This window comes from Saccostrea echinata, unplaced genomic scaffold, assembly GCF_033153115.1.
Source record: "Saccostrea echinata isolate AGI-Se365-2 ecotype Australia unplaced genomic scaffold, CSIRO_AGI_Sech_v1 ptg000015l, whole genome shotgun sequence".
Lineage (NCBI taxonomy): Eukaryota > Metazoa > Mollusca > Bivalvia > Ostreida > Ostreidae > Saccostrea > Saccostrea echinata.
This window is the reverse complement of record NW_026889764.1, coordinates 8786221-8805000: the sequence shown is the minus strand read 5'-3', so window position 1 is coordinate 8805000 and position 18780 is coordinate 8786221. Positions and strand designations below refer to the sequence as shown.

General features: G+C 33.5%; 1 protein-coding gene across 5 annotated transcripts in view; it reads left to right on the top strand.

The window, feature by feature from the left end:
- The window catches only part of LOC133187483 (calcium-dependent secretion activator 1-like), a 45725-nt gene that overhangs the window by 18501 nt on the left and 8444 nt on the right, over positions 1-18780 (top strand). For 3 of the 5 annotated variants that reach the window (XR_009721202.1, XM_061322878.1, XM_061322877.1), the window contains exons 7-21: positions 1-62; positions 374-440; positions 828-936; positions 1972-2172; positions 2647-2783; positions 4109-4296; positions 5706-5741; positions 9522-9623; positions 9830-9893; positions 10232-10355; positions 11876-11982; positions 15889-16045; positions 17414-17555; positions 17884-18039; positions 18625-18736. The exon at positions 1-62 is cut by the window's left edge and continues 75 nt beyond it. Coding sequence is in view for 4 of the 5 variants with exons in the window: in XM_061322878.1 (XP_061178862.1) it covers positions 1-62; positions 374-440; positions 828-936; positions 1972-2172; positions 2647-2783; positions 4109-4296; positions 5706-5741; positions 9522-9623; positions 9830-9893; positions 10232-10355; positions 11876-11982; positions 15889-16045; positions 17414-17555; positions 17884-18039; positions 18625-18736 (1764 nt within the window). In the remaining variant the exon portion in view is untranslated. The remainder of the gene's footprint in view (positions 63-373; positions 441-827; positions 937-1971; positions 2173-2646; positions 2784-4108; positions 4297-5705; positions 5742-9521; positions 9624-9829; positions 9894-10231; positions 10356-11875; positions 11983-15888; positions 16046-17413; positions 17556-17883; positions 18040-18624; positions 18737-18780) is intronic. The other 2 variants (XM_061322880.1, XM_061322879.1) reach the window with 1 other exon arrangement.

Sequence of the window (18780 nt, the reverse complement as noted above, 5' to 3'; positions counted from 1 at the left end):
GATGACCTTAAAATCAAGATAGCAGTCAGGATGGACAAACCACAGAACATGAAGCATTGTGGGTAAGGCGCAGTTATATTAGTAACTAATATGATTATTTGCTTAACATGAAGCATTGTAGTTAAGGCACAGTAATCCTGTATTTAATGTGCTTATGTGCATGAGACAGGCAAATATTGCTAGGATCAAGGGTTTTCATCATAAAAGAGGAGATTGTCAACAATATTATTTAAGTCTAAAAGATCATGATTTGAAAAAAAATGATAACTTGTGTTGAATTAATTTTAAAATGTCATTTATTATTTCTGATATTAATATTTATTATCCACAGACAACACAAGTTCTTTAAACACTACTTTCATTTATTTCACAGATATTTATATGGAATTGGAAAGAAAGTATGGAAGAAATACAAGAAAAGATACTTCGTTTTGGTGCAGGTTGGTTTTTTTTAAATGGAAAATCTTACCCATCATAAAGATTCTTAGGAAAAAGCATTAATAGGTACTATTAGTCAATTACAACTCAAAAACTTTTATTTGATTTCTGTGTAAAATATGAAAAATATTCTGTCAAAGGCAGTAGAACTTCTGAGTTTTATTACATGTTAATGCATGTATTTAAGTTACAGATAGCATCCTTTATCTATTTGTTAAAAGCAACAGGTTTTGAATCTGTAACCCCTTTAGGAGTGAAAGTGGATGCAGAAACCTATGTTTTGTGATGCAAAAATACAACTTGATTGCTTCACCATATGATAAACTTTAATTTTTATTTTCTGAAATTTGTCACTATTAAGCTATTACAGTAATAAATCTAAAATTCAGGTGTCCCAGTACACATTTGCCATGTGTAGCTACAGAGAGAAAAAACCAGATCCCACAGAGATGATGCAGCTTGACGGATTTACAGTGGATTACTGTGAACAAATTCCAGGTTAGTCTCTTATATATAATCTATAAATGCAGTAAAACTTGTTTATAGCAATAATGCATGTAAACAGGGGAAACCTGCATTCAGTGAAGTCATATTTTTGTCATGAAACACTACAAAGTACAGAATGATAATGATCTGGTTGTAAAGACAAATGGATTTAACAAAACATATTTGGGATTCCCTACGCTTTCCCTGTAACCTTGGTAACTGTAGGTAACATTTTAAAGGGGTAACTCTTGATGGCTCAAACTTCGATCTCTTGAAATTCTAGATCGCTCAAAGGGAGTCTTTGGTCCCGATTTTTTTCACTATATAACAAAGCAAATTTACTCAATCCCTCGAACTCTCAATCTTGAAACCCTTGATTCCTCAAAGTCAAAATGCAGTCCGCTACCATGCATAATCTATTGTAATTTACCCTCGATACCTCGAAGTGGCTACATGTATGCAAGTGTCACATAATTAACACCTTTACCTGAACATTTAAATGGCCTTAGGCATTAGATGCGGGACCAAGGAACGGAGTGTTTATTCAGGTGACACTTGTACTGCAAGGTGATAATTCATTGATATACAAATATAATTAATCATATTGTTGCCTGTCTACTCTTAAAATAATTTAACATCAACAGTTTTATGATAATTTGGAGACACAGTGAAAAGTATAGAAATTGATTATGAGATGAGACAATTTTGAGTCAGTGTCAAAGTCAAATGAATGATAAAAGTGCAGAAACTATGCTTAACAACAACAATGTCAGTATGATGACTATTGCAAAACAAATACATACAGGACTGTGTTTGATGTTTGATATCTATGTGCGCCTTCAGAGAGTCTTCCTTGTTTTTTTTTCCTCTGGAGCCCATGTTAAAGCAATTTTCGTTTTCATCTGGTGTCTCTTCAGAGAATATGGCCTATCCATTTCCATCATCTCACTTTGATTGTTGTGGATAGTGGGATGGTTCTTTCAAATTTAAAGATCAATTTTATTACAATTTTATGACAATTATGCATTATTTGTTTTTGTGGAACAGAAGCTGAGGGCTTAGGAGGGAAATATTTCTTCAACTGTGTCAAGGAAGGAGACAATGTGACATTTGCCACAGACGATGAAAATGAAAGGACACTTTGGGTACAGGCTATTTATAGAGCAACGGGGCAAACACATAAACCAGTGCCCCCTGTTGTACAGACTAATAAAATATCCAACACTCAGATCTCTCGGATGCAGGGAGGTAAGTTAACTTTTGTGATAGGGGAAATAAGATTATACAGTAAAACTTGTCTAATTCGGATGTTTTGTATTCTGAAATCCCATCTATTATGACGTTTAACTTCAATTAAAAATGTCTAACCTGGAATGTTGTCTAATCTTGCCAATTCCAATGGAAACACTGGTGTCCAGATTAGACAAGTTTTACGGTATATTTGATATAAGAAAACTTGGAAGAAGAATTTTTAAAGGGATTGCAATATTTTTATTTTGTCTAAGTCATGTGAACAGCTCACCTGAATGTATCTTCACAATATCACAGCCTAATACTCATCTTAAGCTTAAGATTTCAGTAAAATTCCAAGTTACATGTACCTCAGAATTACACAAAAGATATATAGAAGAAACCATGGAAGAATCTACCAGTACATATATTTGCTCAACTTAAATACAATTCAAAGTGTGGTTGGAGTAATTTTTTAAATCTCCATTGTAGATGCTGACAGAGCTAGAAAGCATGGTCTAGATGAGTTTGTTCAGGCCAATCCTGTTATGTTTGACCACCATGATCTGTTTGCCATGCTTCAAACTCTGACACTGGACTATCGACTCAATGATGCTTACACATGTCTGGTAAATAATGAATATAACACAAGTTAATGATACCTTGGTAGACATTTTTTGTGGTTCTTCTATGAGAAAAAAAGTCTTTGTATGTAATATTGTTCACTAGGTGAGTTTCAGTATGAAACCCAAATATCAAATGTTCTGTTTAAAAAATGATTGATGTTTAAGATACGAAGGAAACATGATAATTACAAGAAAATTGTTACTCTAAAAGAAAAAAAATTCAATAAGTGATAGCATATCGGTTCTGTTAGTTTACAGGTTGATTTAATTGTGAATCAGTGTTTTTAATGGATGAGAAATGTTTTAATGTTTGTTCAAGGGATAGTAAAATGTAGGTTTGGTGATTGTTTACAGTATTTCAGTCTTTGTTACAAGGTTGGTTAACTCATTAGAGTACTGCTCTGTGGATGCAGCATGATGATCAGTCTGTCCAGCTATTCATGTCTGTCCATCCATCTGTCAGTCTAATATCACTTGTCCAGAATATATTTTCTCTTTCTTGGCCATTTATGGCTTAAAGTTTAGTCATTAGAGTGTTGCTGGTAAAGGGTGTGTAGTGACCTTGATCCAATGTTCTTAATGTTCTTAAAGGTCAAGGTCGGAAAACATCTCTTGTGTAAAATCCTTGTTTGTACCATATTTTCTGTCCCCTTGGCCCAGTCTTGCTCATACTTCAGCCTTAGAATGTTTGTAGTTTATGGATGTGCATCTATTTTGAATCAAGTATCCAGGCCAGAGGTCAAGGTCAAAGAAGATTTCTGTTGAAATCCCTGACTCTCCCATTGGCCCTATCTGGCTCATACTTCAACTAGGTTAAGGGTGTGCAGTGACCTTGAAGTTTTTAGGTCAGAGGTCAAGTTCATAGCATATTTCTGTGTAAAATCTTTGTCCCTGGCAAATTTTCTCACCCCTTGACCCCATCTGGCTCATACTGCACATGGGTAAAGGTGTAAGACAAATGTCAAGGTCGAATTCCAAATACAGTCCTTTACAAGGTCTTTTCACCCAAATGTCTGTTACTTTACTTAAAGCAGGGCCCTTTGAGACGTCATCATCTTATTGACAACTAATTGTCAATTGTTTGTCCTGAATCAGACTTCATGAGTGTTGTCAGGGTTTTGCAGTTTACAGACTCATGTTTGTTTACAGGGATTGCTTAGTCTTGGTCCTATTTTGTCATCAATGAGTACTGCTCTTTAGACTGTTTACAGGATTCTTCACACACTGTAAACTGTTTGTTTACAGGTCTTTTTTATTCCTGGCCATGTGTTTGTGTTAGATGACTATTATTTTTGGGATTGTTTACAGGGTTTACTATTTGTTTTCAGGGCTGGTTCAGTCCTGGACAGGTGTTTGTGTTGGATGAGTACTGTGCCAGGTATGGAGTGAGAGGCTGTCACCGACACCTGTGTTACCTGAATGACCTGTTAGAACGGGCCGAGTCTGGCATCATGATTGACCCCACTCTTATTCACTACAGCTTTGCTTTCTGTGCTTCACATGTACATGGAAACAGGTAAGGAGAGCCAATCAAAAGTTTTCCCAGAATCCCTCACTAGTGGTGGGATTACTCTTATAGAAGGCATTTCTTTGAAAGTCTGTGTATATATGCTCACTCTAAAGAATTATTGCTCACAGTGAATTCAATTTCTCAAACAATTGTGTGGTGTCGTGTGAAATTTACGGTTAAAATTGACACAAGGTCAAAATTTTGATAAGACCCCACCCCCACTCTCAACCCCCCTCCCCTTTAAAAGAAAAACCAACCGAGAAAACCTCTGTTTCTATGTTAAGGATTTTTTAAAAACTCATTGAGATTTTTCAGAGAATAATAAATGCCTCTATTTTTTATACCCTCCCTGGAAAAGTGGAGGGTATATAGTGATGGGAGTGTATGTCCTTTCATCCATACATCTGTTACACTTAGGGATAGCCATCCCTTATACACAACTCCTCTTACACCATTGAATGAATTTTAAAATGAGACTTTCACAGAATCTTCATTACATAGTGCCATCGGCACCTCCTATTTATATTTTGATTGGACAGACATTTGGGGTTTCCAATAGCAAAACATGGACTTCACCATTCTTTATTTAAAATTGGGGGTACCCATTTCTTATCTGCAACTTCTTCTATATCACTGAATAAAATTTAATGAGACTTTCACAAAAGCTTTATTACATAGTGCCATTGTGCACCTCCTATTTACATTTTGATCAGACAGATATTTGGGATTTTTCATAGCAGAACATGAACTTTGCCATCATACTAGATAAAGGGGGTACCCATTTTGTTAAAGAGGCTGGGGGGTTGTGGCCATTATTAGACTATATTGATCTCCTTTAGAAGAAGAGCTCCATATGAAGATATAGAAAATGATCAAATTTTAAAACTAAAATTTTTGAAATTTTTCTTTGCCAAATGATAGTTGACAGCTCAAGATATCATATCTAAAAAAATAAGTTAAATCTGGTGGTTAATTTGTGGTTAATTTGTTGACCCCCCAGCCTCCTTAAGGCAACTCCTCTTAAACACCTTAATGAAATTCAACAGAGCTTTTATTGAATTTCATTTACATCCTGCCAAGAAATGCACTTTTTCATTACAATCATATGGGGGTGGGGTATCATTTTGTGAACTCAGTATTTTGTGACCTCAACGTATTTGGTAACAGTGCCAGCATGCATATACTCTAACATGTTTGCAAGTGTTCTCTCCCCCTTTACCTACATAATGTTTAAACAGTTCATGATAAAATCCAACAAAAGGAATAATATATTGTTGACAAATACCTTTTCTGTTGTGCTTTAGTTTATTTGCAGATTTTAGCTTTATGTTTTCTGTAGCTGTGTGTGTTTCATTGATTAGCTTAAATGTTTTTATTAATTAGCTATAGATGTTTTTACTTGTTGTGTGCTTTAGTTTTGAGGTCAAAATTAAACTAAAGCGGGGAAAGAGGTAAGATCCCACAAATTATCTACGTTACTTGCTTGGGGAATTTGCTCTCCATTTCTGGTAGTAGTCCTTTAACAATATAAACCATTTATAGTGTTACTTCTAAGTGCTAAATCTGAACAAATTAATTGTGTTTGTTTCCATCCATAACAGTATTATGGCTTCAGTGGTTAAAGTACACGAGTCGTTCCTCATTTCTCTCAAAGGGGATGTAAATGGTTTGTTTTGCTATTGACTATTATTGATCTCTTTATAAGTTTATATTAGGTCTTACCATCACTGATGCCAATACTGTAGATTCCTAAATATACAGGAGGAATTAATTATCACATAATTTTGCGCATCTCTCACGAAATAAAATCACTCGCTTTTATTTTTATGGTGCTGAAATCCATGTAAAATCAGTTGATCAACCGTCCATTCGCGAATTATTGTTCTTGCGATTTGACGTTTAAAGGCCATTTCGCGATATTAAATACTCGCGTAAAATAAGGAATCTACAGTACCTTACAGTTATCACCATTTTGTTCATCTGCCCGACACTCCATCCATCCATACTTTGACACAATAATTTAATCCTTATTGAATATATTCATTACTCTAACATACATAGAGGATGGTAAAAAAAAAATTTACAGAGTTTTGGTCATGTTAGTCAAAGTCAAGGTTAAAAGGTCAAGATTATTAATATAATTATATCTGACAGTACATTTGTGTGAAGCATTGACTTGAGTTCTCTTGAATTCAGCAACTCCATCACTGATTGGTTAGAGGATGAACTGGGAAGCCCCTAGAGGAACTTGGATGAATCATTGTCATAGTTAACTTAACAAGATCAAGATTATTGATATTTATTTGCATTGATAGGATAACTTAGTTCTTCTAATTCACTAAACAGGTAAAGGGTTGTTCAAAGTTAGACACATGTATCTATTTTGGGCTCTCTCATTGAGGTCAAAAGGTCAAGACTATTGATAAAGACATGCTACATGTCCTTGAATGATTTGGTCAGTTTTCTAGTTTAGGGCTTGGAGGGATTAGATTTAAGATGAAAATAGAAAGATTTTAGTCTTTGAAACTTAAAAATTATATACTCGAAACTTTATGTCTGACCGAAATTAATATTCTGTCTTAATTGATACATTGTAACCAAGCATGGAGAGCAAAGATGGGTTTTAAATACTGGTAGTTGTTTTGCTAGTATTTGAATGCATGTGGGTGCATAGCTGCTGCATGAAATAGATTCATGACATATCATATGGTATGTTCATTATAATTATAACATTTTAAGCATGTTCCATGTTATGATATTAAAATAAAATATGCTTAAATTTGTATTGACCAATAACTAAATATAACAAGAAATGCATGACAAATAGGAATGTAAACAGTTTCCTAGGCAGTGAAAATTTAAAAAAGAAATGGTTTGTAAAGGGAGAAAACTTTGTAGGCAGTTGCAATTATTAAAAAACAATATTATGTTAAGAACAATGAAAACGTTGAAAGGGAGACATTTTTATAGGCAGTGGAAGTGTTAAAAGGGAGACAACTTATGATAGGAAGCAGCTGAAATACCAAAAGGGAGACATTTTTGTAGGCAGCAGAAATGTAGAAATTTAAGGGAGACAATTTTGAAGGCAGCAGGAGACAATTTTGTAAGCAGTGAAATGTTAAAAAGGAAGCAATTTAGTCAGCAAGCATTGAGAATATTGATTGTAGCAAAGATGTTAAAAGGTATATCATTTTGTAGGCAACAAAAATTTGACATGGGATACAATTTTGTAAGCAGCTATAATGTAAAATGTAGACAATATTCTATAGACAGCAGAAATGCTGATAAGTAACCAATTTTATTGGCAATGGAAAAGTTAAACAGGAAGATTTTAAAGTCTAAAAACTGTTGAAATATTGAACATTGATGTATTTGTAAATATAAACATAGGTAATCAAAGATTACGAAGCTCACCTCGACGAATGTTATCTACATGTAAGGCAAATTTCACATCATATTTTTTTTCTAGTTAGGGTACATCCCAAGATCAATATCCATGCAAGTTTGGTTTAATTATAGATCTGCTCAAAAAACTTTTGACCTGTTTAGTAATCAAGAAAATTTTGGTCAGTTCCAACATCTAAAGCAAGTCTGGAAGTTTTCATTCTTAGATGCACCATCTATGCAAGTTTTATCATAACAGGCCATAATATAATAAAGCTACTCCAAAAAATTACCCTGGTCACTCATCTGGAAAATGTACGTCAGATTCAGAATCCAAGGCAAGTCTGGAAGTATCCATCCCTAGATACATCATCCATGCTAATTTGGTTAAAATATGGCTAAAATTCACTCATGTGGAAAATCTAGGTCAGATCCAGCATTCGAAGCAGGTTGGTTAGTGTACATCCCTAGATGCATCATCCATGAAAGTTTGGTCCAGGTAGGGCTTATAGTTACTTGGGAACGAGACTACTCCTAAATCTAAACCTGGTCTCACATGTGGAAAATCTAGGTCAGATCCAGCATCTGAAGCAAGTGTGGTAGTGTCCATCCCTGGATGCATCATCCATGCAAGTTTGGTCCAGGTAGGGCTTAGAGTTACTTTGGAATGGACCTGCTCCTAAAACTTTAACCTGGTCACTCATCCGGAAAATCTAGGTCAGATCCAGCATCCGAAGCAAGTGTGGTAGTGTCCATCCCTAGATGCATCATCCATGCAAGTTTGGTCCAGGTAGGGCTTACAGTTACTTGGGAATGGACCTGCTCCTAAAACTTTAACCTGGTCACTCATCTGGAAAATCTAGGTCAGATCCAGCATCCGAAGCAAGTGTGGTTGTGTCCATCCCTAGATGCATCATCCATGCAAGTTTGGTCCAGGTAGGGCTTATAGTTACTTGGGAATGGACTTGCTCCTAAAACTTTAACCTGGTCACTCATCCGGAAAATCTACATCATATCCAGCATCCGAAGCAAGTGTGGTAGTGTCCATCCCTAGATGCATCATCCATGCAAGTTTGGTCCAGGTAGGGCTTATAGTTACTTGGGAAAGGACCTGCTCCTAAAACTTTAACCTGGTCACTCATCGGGAAAATCTAGGTCAGATCCAGCATCCGAAGCAAGTGTGGTTGTGTCCATCCCTAGATGCATCATCCATGCAAGTTTGGTCCAGGTAGGGCTTATAGTTACTTGGGAATGGACCTGCTCCTAAAACTTTAACCTGGTCACTCATCCGGAAAATCTAGGTCAGATCCAGCATCCGAAGCAAGTGTGGTAGTGTCCATCCCTAGATGCATCATCCATGCAAGTTTGGTCCAGGTAGGGCTTATAGTTACATGGGAATGGGACTTGCTCCTAAAACTTTAACCTGGGACGCCGACGCTAACGCCGACGCCGACACCGACGCCGACGCCGACGCCGGGGGTATAGCATAAGCTCATCTCGACTTCGTCGAGGTGAGCTAAAAATGAAAGAATCAGAATAAACGTTAAAAAGAGGAGAGTATTCTACATTTATATAGGGAAATAAAAAGGAGACTTTATTAACATTTAAAACAAGAAAAATCTAAGCTTATAGTGACTGTGGCAAATATATACCATTATGAAATGTTGTTCTACATTTTTTTCATATCCAGGCCTAATTGCAATGATTTGGAGTTATTTAGTACTCAGTTCTTTTCTTTCTGTGATAGATCTAGTCAGTGTGGTGTTGGTCAAAGAAAAAAAAAAAACCTGACTGGATATGTTTCAATAACTTTTATTTATATCTTAAGAAATCTTGATCTTTTGCAGGCCTGATGGTATTGGTACTGTTTTGTTGAGGGAAAAACTACAGTTTGATGAAATCAAGGAAAGACTTAGGATTCTACTTGAAAACCAGATTACACACTTTAGGTAATATACTAAAATTCTAATTTAGCTATGAACAGATTTAACCAGTCACATTAATAATTTGAATAAAGACCAATTTTAGTTTACATTGTAAAATGTCATTTCCTTCTTGACATAATTGTTGTGTTTGTTGAGTCTTTTCATTTGACTGATTAGGTATAAGCCATATTGGCATTACACCTGATATATCTTTTGATCTACTTACACAGGTACTGTTTTCCTTTTGGAAGACCAGAGGGGGCATTAAAGGCCACACTGTCACTCCTTGAGAGGGTAAAAAAAACCCAACCATATAATGGTTATAAAAATTATATGAAAGATATAAAAAGATTCAAACTGATTTCTTAGATTTATATATTTTGAGTTTGATATACAGATAATTTGTTTATGTTTAGAAGTTCAATTTCAATACTTTATTTTAAGATGAGAATGAAATTTTTTTTGAATTAATTAGTTTAGTAGCTTTTATATTGCATACTTAAAGTAATTATTAATTAATCTGAAAGCAGTAGAATAATTCTATAATTTATTTTTTCAGGAAGATCATGTATGTTAGTATTAAGATTTATTGTGACCCAATTCACAGAAGTATTGTAAAAATAACATTTCAGGTTCTAATGAAAGATATAGTGACCCCTGTACCACCAGAGGAAGTCAGAAATGTCATTAAGAAATGTCTGGAAAACGCTGCTCTCGTTAACTACACCCGAATCTCCGAGTATGCCAAGATTGAAGGTAACAACTAACTTGTAATTCATTGGCTGATTTTAAATTTAAATGGGAAATTTTTTTTCAGAATTTGTGATGAAATATTTTTCTCTCTATTTGTAAAGCTTTGCCTTTTTGCAGTAATTTTTTTGTAATTATATGAATGTATTTATGTATATTTTATGCTTAGGAAGGAAAGGTGAAAGAAATTGCTTTAACTTGATTTTAACAATTTTCCTAAATTTCGTTTTGTTTATATAATTTTTTGTCTCTGGGGTAGTTGGTGTTAAAAAAAAATTGGCTAGCTTTTCAGACTTGCATGCTTTGTTACACACTGATATTTGTTTGTGCACTAATAGTGTTGATTTGAGTTTTTTGATAATATGAAAAATCCACAGACAGAATATAAAAAACAGCAGAAACACAATCTGAATGCAATACCCGATAAGATATCCAGCTGGCAGTTTAACAGTGTTAGTTAAAAATTTTATAAGCTTATGTACTGCCAAAACTACAGGACTGTATAAATTTAATTGCATGTTGAGTAGCTTGTTTTTTTTTTTGGAATTTTAAATATTTGATGTACTTATTGTAAGGGTTTCGATTAGTGTTTCTGTCTCATATGACTGAATTACCTGAATGTAAACAACATGTACATAGATGCTTTACATAAATTAAACTTCTTGGATGAGCTAAACTGTTTTAACAGTAATTGGATTGTTGGATTGAAACTGAAGAAGCACCAATGTGGTTGAGGAATTTAGTAGAAATGTTTTATGATCTGAGGGCATCATTTCTATACAGTAAGATGTGTATTTTGCAAGATATATCTGTGAGTTTGACCCAATTTGTTTCTGCAGGGTCAGGATCTACTGGTAGGTTTGGTATTAGAGACCCTGAGCCCTCTTTTTTTCAATCTATTGTATAACCTTTTGATTTTTTGTGACTGTGGATGGGTAACAATTACTGTACTCCTTAAGCTAAAGTCCTCCCCCCCCCCCCCTCTTATTTTTTTCTTCTTTACCAGTAAACTTGTTGCTTGCAGTTTTGGCACTTAATAATTGTTTAATAGCATTTTCATTGTGGATCAAAAGGTTTAGTTCCATCAATTTGCAATGTTGTAAGTTTGTGAATTTTATTTATGAATTTTCCAAAATAATTTTTATAAATTATTCTATGTTATTGATTTCTGCCTTTTCCATGTAGTTGTGAAATGAAAGATTTTATAAATTGGCCCATAGAGTATAAAATTTTTCAAGCTAATCTTTGCCCTCATGTAAAAGAAGTTACATGTATTACTACTCCATCTTAATACAAATTTGAGTATTAAAGTTACTCTTTTATAAAGATTGATTTCATGGAACACTGTATACGTTGTATTGATGTAATATCACAACAAATTTACTTTCCGTTCAAGATGCATATACACGATCAAGAATTTTGAATTCTGATTTTAAAAAAATCTGAAAATAAGACTTTTTTCCCCCATTCAATCTTCAGATATCATTTTCATGCAAAGGAGATGTTAAGAAATGATTTTCTTGTAGATTCGTATAATGAGGAGGTATCCCCAAAGAAACGTCTGGATGATGTCATTCACCTGGCCGAGCTGTGTATTGAGGTCCTACAACAAAACGAGGAACATCACGCTGAGGTTAGTATTAATCACCATGACAACCAGGTGTGTATTGTATTGGTTGCTAGGAACACCAGTTTAGGATAACTGGATGTTTTTGTTTGATATTGATATACTGCTTTATTGTATAGAAAGGAAAAAAAATGAGAATTAAAAAAAAAAAAGGAAATGAAAAAAAAGAAAGGATTAATATAAGATGCATATTGATGTATGTTTTATGTTATGCAGTAGAACTTCGCTATCTCAAATTCAATATCTCGAATACCATGTATATGTCAAAGTGAGTTGAAAGTCCCAACAACGTTTTCTTTACCCTCAATATCCTGAATCCTTAGATATCTCAAAGTTTATTCTTGGTCCCATCGAGTTTGAGATAATGAGGTTTGACTGTAGTAGAAATTTTCTTGTGTTTGTGAGTTGTGATTTTTGTGTTTATTTTAACCAGCAATGACTCTCTTGTAGTGAAAAGTAAGGATTTATTTCAATTCAGAAAAGTGTTTCTTAAAAAGGGAGATGTTTAATTTACTAGTTTTCTACTCACTTACATTACTAACACTGATTAATATTCACAATTAGAAAATCTTTCTAAATTTAAATTCAATTCTTGCATTGGCACTCTGCACTTAGCATTTATTCAGTTTCTGAGATGTTTAATTTAAATATCCATTGCTGTTTAATCATACTAGTAGGATATTTAAAAAAAATTGAAACAGAACTTTAAAAAGATTATCATTTTCAAAATGATTTTTATCGATTAGAGGTGTAAAAAAGCTGTTTATTTTTATGATTGATACCAATTGTACATTTTGAAATTTGTGGCATTTAACATATTTTAATGCTTAACAATGTATATTTAACTACTGTAACAGATAAATATTTTCTTCAAATAAAATTCACTGTTGTGCAAAATTATACACTGAATAAAACAAACATCTGTGACAAACCAGAGAATTCAGAATAAGTGACAATTATATACCTATATAGTGGGTTTCTTTACTTGGTGTAATATTTGGTGTTTGTTTGCTCAAAGTTAGTCAATAATTTAAGTGGAACTTTTTTGGTGGACACAGAGTTCCATGACATTGCAAATAAGTAGCATAATTTTATACTACTTAATGGGAGAGTGCTTCAGGTACCTTAGATAGGTAAAGCAATGCTAAAAACAATTTTACATCAAAATACTAGATCAAGTCATGAATGAATGAGTTATCAATGAAATCACATCAGTGATGCACCAACCAATGACCAATCATCATTTCCAATGGATGTCCTATCACTAGTATTCTCAATAAACTAGAATGTCTATGAATGTATCTATTGACTTTTGTACCATGTGAGTTTGTGACTGTTGATTAACGGTGTGTTATGCTGCAAAGGGGGAATATTTACAAGCTAGGATATAATATGGCATCCAAACTTATCTATATATCATAAAAAGCAATTGGCATAAAAAAAATTTCTCGTAAAGAATTTTTCTACATATGCCTATCATTTCAATATACATGACTGTTGAACTTTTATGAGCTTTTATGATTACAGTAAAATTTTTTACTCGTGAAATGAAGTCCCCTTTGCAGTAACTGATTGTTTTGTGTGATAATATGTGATTTGCTGACCTTTATTTTTTTCTGACATGTGCATGTTACTAACATCATTCTTTGTGCTTTCTCCCTCTATTGTTAGGCCTTTGTGACGGTGAGTCTGGATTTGTTTGTGTTTTTTAGCACCGTACATTTAATATTCATTTTTTTTTTAAGTACAGTGTACAAGATATGTTTTTATGTGTATATATAGTTATCAAGTTGTGCTTTAGTTTGATAATACCAGGATTCATTGAAACACTTAAATTTAAAGTCTCTCTGTGCATAGAAATAGTTATTTCAGTTGGGCAATTAAAGCATTTCAGAAATGCAAAACAGAAAATTTTATAGCATGTGGACTTGTCTTTCACATAGTTCATTTACTTAATTTATTTGATTAAATTGTAAGCTAACACATCTCCGTAGTAGCAGTGCACTGTGTGCAATGTTGATTTAATTATTTTAATTTCACTGTCACATTCAATTTTTCTTGTAATCTTATGTACTAGTATACATTTTCATCATTTTATCATCTACTGATAGGGGTGCATACCCACAGACAAAAAGTTGTAAATGGATTATTTCTAAAACTCACAGTAATTTTATAACATTTGAATCTCTTTTCTTGTAGAAGAATAAAGCAAACAATATAAACCAAGTGAGAGTTTTGATACTGACGCTGAATTTTTTATGTTTGCTGGGAAACCTAGGAGTTTGATGAAAAATATTGATTTTGATTGTTTTATATTTGTTCTGCTAGAAGATGATTTTCTGAAAATGTTTCATGCCTTGTGGTTGAAAATCAGTGACAAATTGTTCATGGTCTGTCTGTCTGTCTATCCATTACTTTACCAGGTGTCTCTGCTTTTAGAGACACATCCCAGACCTATGCCAGATAAAGGTGCAAATGCTGGGGTATGGTGTTTCAAACCTGTCATGATTTTTTTTCTTCTGATTTTACTGTTGAAAATGATTGTTTATTTGCATTTTATCTTTACTTTTTTTATGCAATGGGATTAGGAAGTAAAAGTGCATGAAAATGAACTTTTCTCAGAATTCTCTTTTTTTATCTCAGTGATTTCATATGAGCATTTTTTCCCTAAGTTTTAGCTTATAAATTCTCAGATCTTTTATATTAGATAATGAGAAAATCCAAACTATTCTAATGATCTTACAATTTTATTTCCTACAAAATTTTAGTTTTTATAATCTTTGAGAATTTTTGCTATGAAAATTTGTGCTAGGGAAAAAATTAAGGAACTAAAATAATTAACAATTTTTTATATACATGTATAAAATAAAACCTATTGATACTGGCTTTAAAGCTGAACATGATTTGTTTATGGGAGAGAGTTATCTTTGGCCACCCTGTTAGTCATCTCAAGACTGTCCTTTCCAGCCCTTATATAAGCCTCAGTTTGTTCAGAGTGTAATTAATGTATTTCGCTTCATGTACTTCACCTGAAAAGATGTCTCCTTCATTGTCTGCTGTGATATACTTCGGCACAACAAAAATGACTTCTGTATGCCTCTGCCACGTCAGGAAAAAAGTTACCAAATATATTCATTATCAATTGCACAAAATGAAATAAACATAAATGGATGTTCAATGAAATAAAACATAAACAAAGAGGACAATGTTAGATATACAGTACGCACAGCACCAACAAGGTAAAAGCAATCAGGTGTAAGGAATGCGAAGGGTTTATAAATATACCACAGTGCTGATATAGGAGATAGGAAAACTAATATGGCATATGCCTATTTATAAGTCGTGTTCAGCTTTAATGCACAAGATGAATTAGAGAAACATCATTATAAAAGATAAAGCTGTTATGTTATGCAATGTATACGATGAATTATAAGATATTTTGCTTTACATTTTTTTCCTTATTTTTTTTCAAAAAAATATTCTTTTGATTGTTTTTAAATATTAATCATGAATTTTCCTTATAAGATTTCTTTTTTTACTGCTTTGCATTTAACATTTTCTACTGTAGTTATAGGGTAAAGGTTTCTAAAATTTCAGAGAATTCTTTTGGGAATATTTTATTACATTTAATAATTTTGAAAAGTTTTCATGTATTTTCTTCATCATCTGATAGCCCCTGTATGTCTTTGCAATGCTGAATTTTTTTGCTGGGCTAAATATTAATTACTAACATTTTACTAAAAAAAAAAACACCTGGGGATAATTTCATTCCTAAAAGTCTGACAAAAAATATTCATCACATATTAACTTCATCAATCACTTTTTCAAATCTTAATGGCTTCCACTTCTTGAGGTGTGTTGATTTTTTTTTAAATTTAACTTCTTCAGACGACTTGGATTTTATTTTTTCAGGCATTTGCATGGTTCAGTGACTTACTGGTAGAGCATGCCGAGATTTTCTGGTCGCTGTTTGCTGTTGACATGGATTCTACACTAGAAATGCAGCCCCCAGACACATGGGATAGCTTTCCACTGTTCCAGCTTCTAAACGATTACCTCAGAAATGATGGTAGGCTCTGCTTAGGCCAGGTCAAGTTTAAGTCCACAAGGCATAATGATTTCCTTCGGAAAAATATGTGGACTTCAATTAATATGCAATTTGTGGCTTTATCAGTCTGTTTTTTAGCTCTACAGGTCAGAGACCAGAAGAGCTTATGCGATAGTAAGGTGTCCATCTTCAGTCTGTCCGTCTGTGAACAATTTTTCAAAATGCTACCCCTGCTACAGTTTTGGACTAATTTCAGTATAACTTGGCACACAAGTAGACTATACTAAGATACATAATTCTGTGCATTAGTTTTTGATTTCACTTTTGCCATGGTTACTATAAGTAGAAAGAAGAAGGTACGGTTTTAGCTTTATTGGGCCCTAAAAAATTAATGTTTTCAAAAAGTTTTGAAACTGGCTTAAATATTAGTTGAGTACATGGCAGTGATAAGTCAGGAAAGAATATGGCATGAAGGAGTACCATTCTGGAAATATGTCATCATTAATTTGATGCATTTCTCTATTTTAAACAGATAAAGCCTCAAAATGATCCATTTCAAGGGTTATTTTCCTTAAGGAAATAGTGTCCACAGCCGTCGCCCACCTTAATTTTCGGATATGATAAATTCTTTGAAAAATCACATATCTCAAAATCTTTGTGGGCGATGCTTGTGGACAATATTATCTCAAAAGAAAATTCCATTGAAAATTGGTGTCTTCTGCATCTTTTTAAGAAAATACGGGAAAATGCAAGAGTTTACGACGTCACAGTTAGCATTTAGAAGGTCATGTGAGAAAAATATTTTTTTATGATCTTTCTGCATGGAATTTCAATGATTCAGAAAGCACGAGTTTTAATTTTTTACATCACTTTCATTTTTAAGAAAACACAGGGCAAGATTTGTATTGAAACTGTACCCTGTTTTTTCTGTGAAATTCTTTCAAAGTGCTACTCCTCCTGCAGTTTTGCTTTGATTTCAATATAACTTGGCACATAAGTAGACTACACTAGCATATATAATTCTGATTATCATTTTTGATTTCAATGAATGGCATTGCCATGGATACTAAAAATAGAAATTTCTGTGAATTTTTTTCAAAACACTACTTCTCCTATTGTTTTAGTCTGATTTCAGTATAATTTGGCACACAAGTAGACTACATTAAGATACATTATTGTGTGGTTTCTTCCTTGGGTTTGAAAAAATAGAATATAAAAAATCACACCCTACTAAACACAATTATTTGTGAGATTTCAATGTGTGCATCAGATGCAGTCATTTGACATAACAAAACTACATGCAAAAGCATCTTAAGATTTATAGTCATTCCAAATGAAGGAAATTTATGTAAACTATCACACCTATGCATTATTATTTGCCACTGACAGAAAACCTCTCAGGCGGAAAGTTCCACCAGCATCTGCGTATGGCGTTTGCGCCCCAGGTTGTGAGATATGTGGATCTAATGGAGTCTTCTATTGCCCAGTCCATTCATAAAGGGTTCGAGCGAGAACGCTGGGAGCCTCAAGGGTAAGGAGGATTTTTTAGGGAAGAATGTACTAAATACTAAAACATGTAAACTTTTTGAAAGGTAAATGCCAAATTTCCTTGCAGATTTTTTTATAAAGAAAATCTATCACTAGGGACAAATTATTATCCCCTTGTAATGGAGTTGGAGGAGATATAGTAACACATTTGTTGGTATGTGTGTGAGGGGTTATTGGTGTGTAATGGAAGTTACGCAAGCAGTAATTTATATCGGATCGATTTGCTCTTTTTTGAGGAAATGTTCCACTTTGCAGTGCCCTTGTTTTAAATACTTTAGCAAATATAATCAGTTAGAGAATATATTTTGTAGGAATGGTTGTGCTACATCTGAAGATATGCTGTGGAAGCTGGATGCCCTCCAGAGTTTCATTCGAGAGCTCCACTGGCCAGATGAAATGTTTGCCGATCACCTGGATCATCGTTTGAAGCTTATGGCTGCTGACATGATTGAGGCTGCAGCAAAGCGGTGAGGAGATTGTGGGGAAACATTTCGTTTTTGTATTGGCCAAAATTGTGGTTGTGCCTGGGAAATTATAGATTGATTTTTTTTTTTTGCCTAATTCAGAATTATTTTGGGAAAAAATATGCAACTTAAAATTAGATTTGATAGAAATTGACAAAGCACTTGTTTTCATTTTGCAATTAAAATATTTTTGATGAGTTTACTGTTGGTAAACAGTAGTTGAAATTGGAAAGTGCTGTAATGATAATTATGGTTATGAAATGTGAACATTATAGACATATATCCATATGCAGTAGAACTTCAGTATCTTGAACATTGATAACTCAGATACCATGGATATTGTCATACTGAGTTATTCTTTATGTATACCTTATTGTTTTTATCTTCAAAAATTGCAAATTTTTTTCTAGGCCCCATCAATTTTGAAATAATGAAATTTGATTGTATCAAGGAAGATATTACTTTGTTTGTGAACCCCTTTGGTGGCATACCGTTGAATTATATAAATCTGAAGATGAAAGTTTTTATTTACAATATTACATAAATTATATTACATGTTTAACAATAGTAAAACTGATTTTTTTACAGAACCCTGAAGTCCTTTGAGGCATGGCTAAGGAAAGGAGGAAAAGGAACAGATTATTTACTATATCCTGAAATGGCTGTTATGATGAATGTCATTATTGACTGTAAAACAAGGGTGGGTGCAATTATCAGGTGTTTGGTGCGAATATTGTTTGTCTG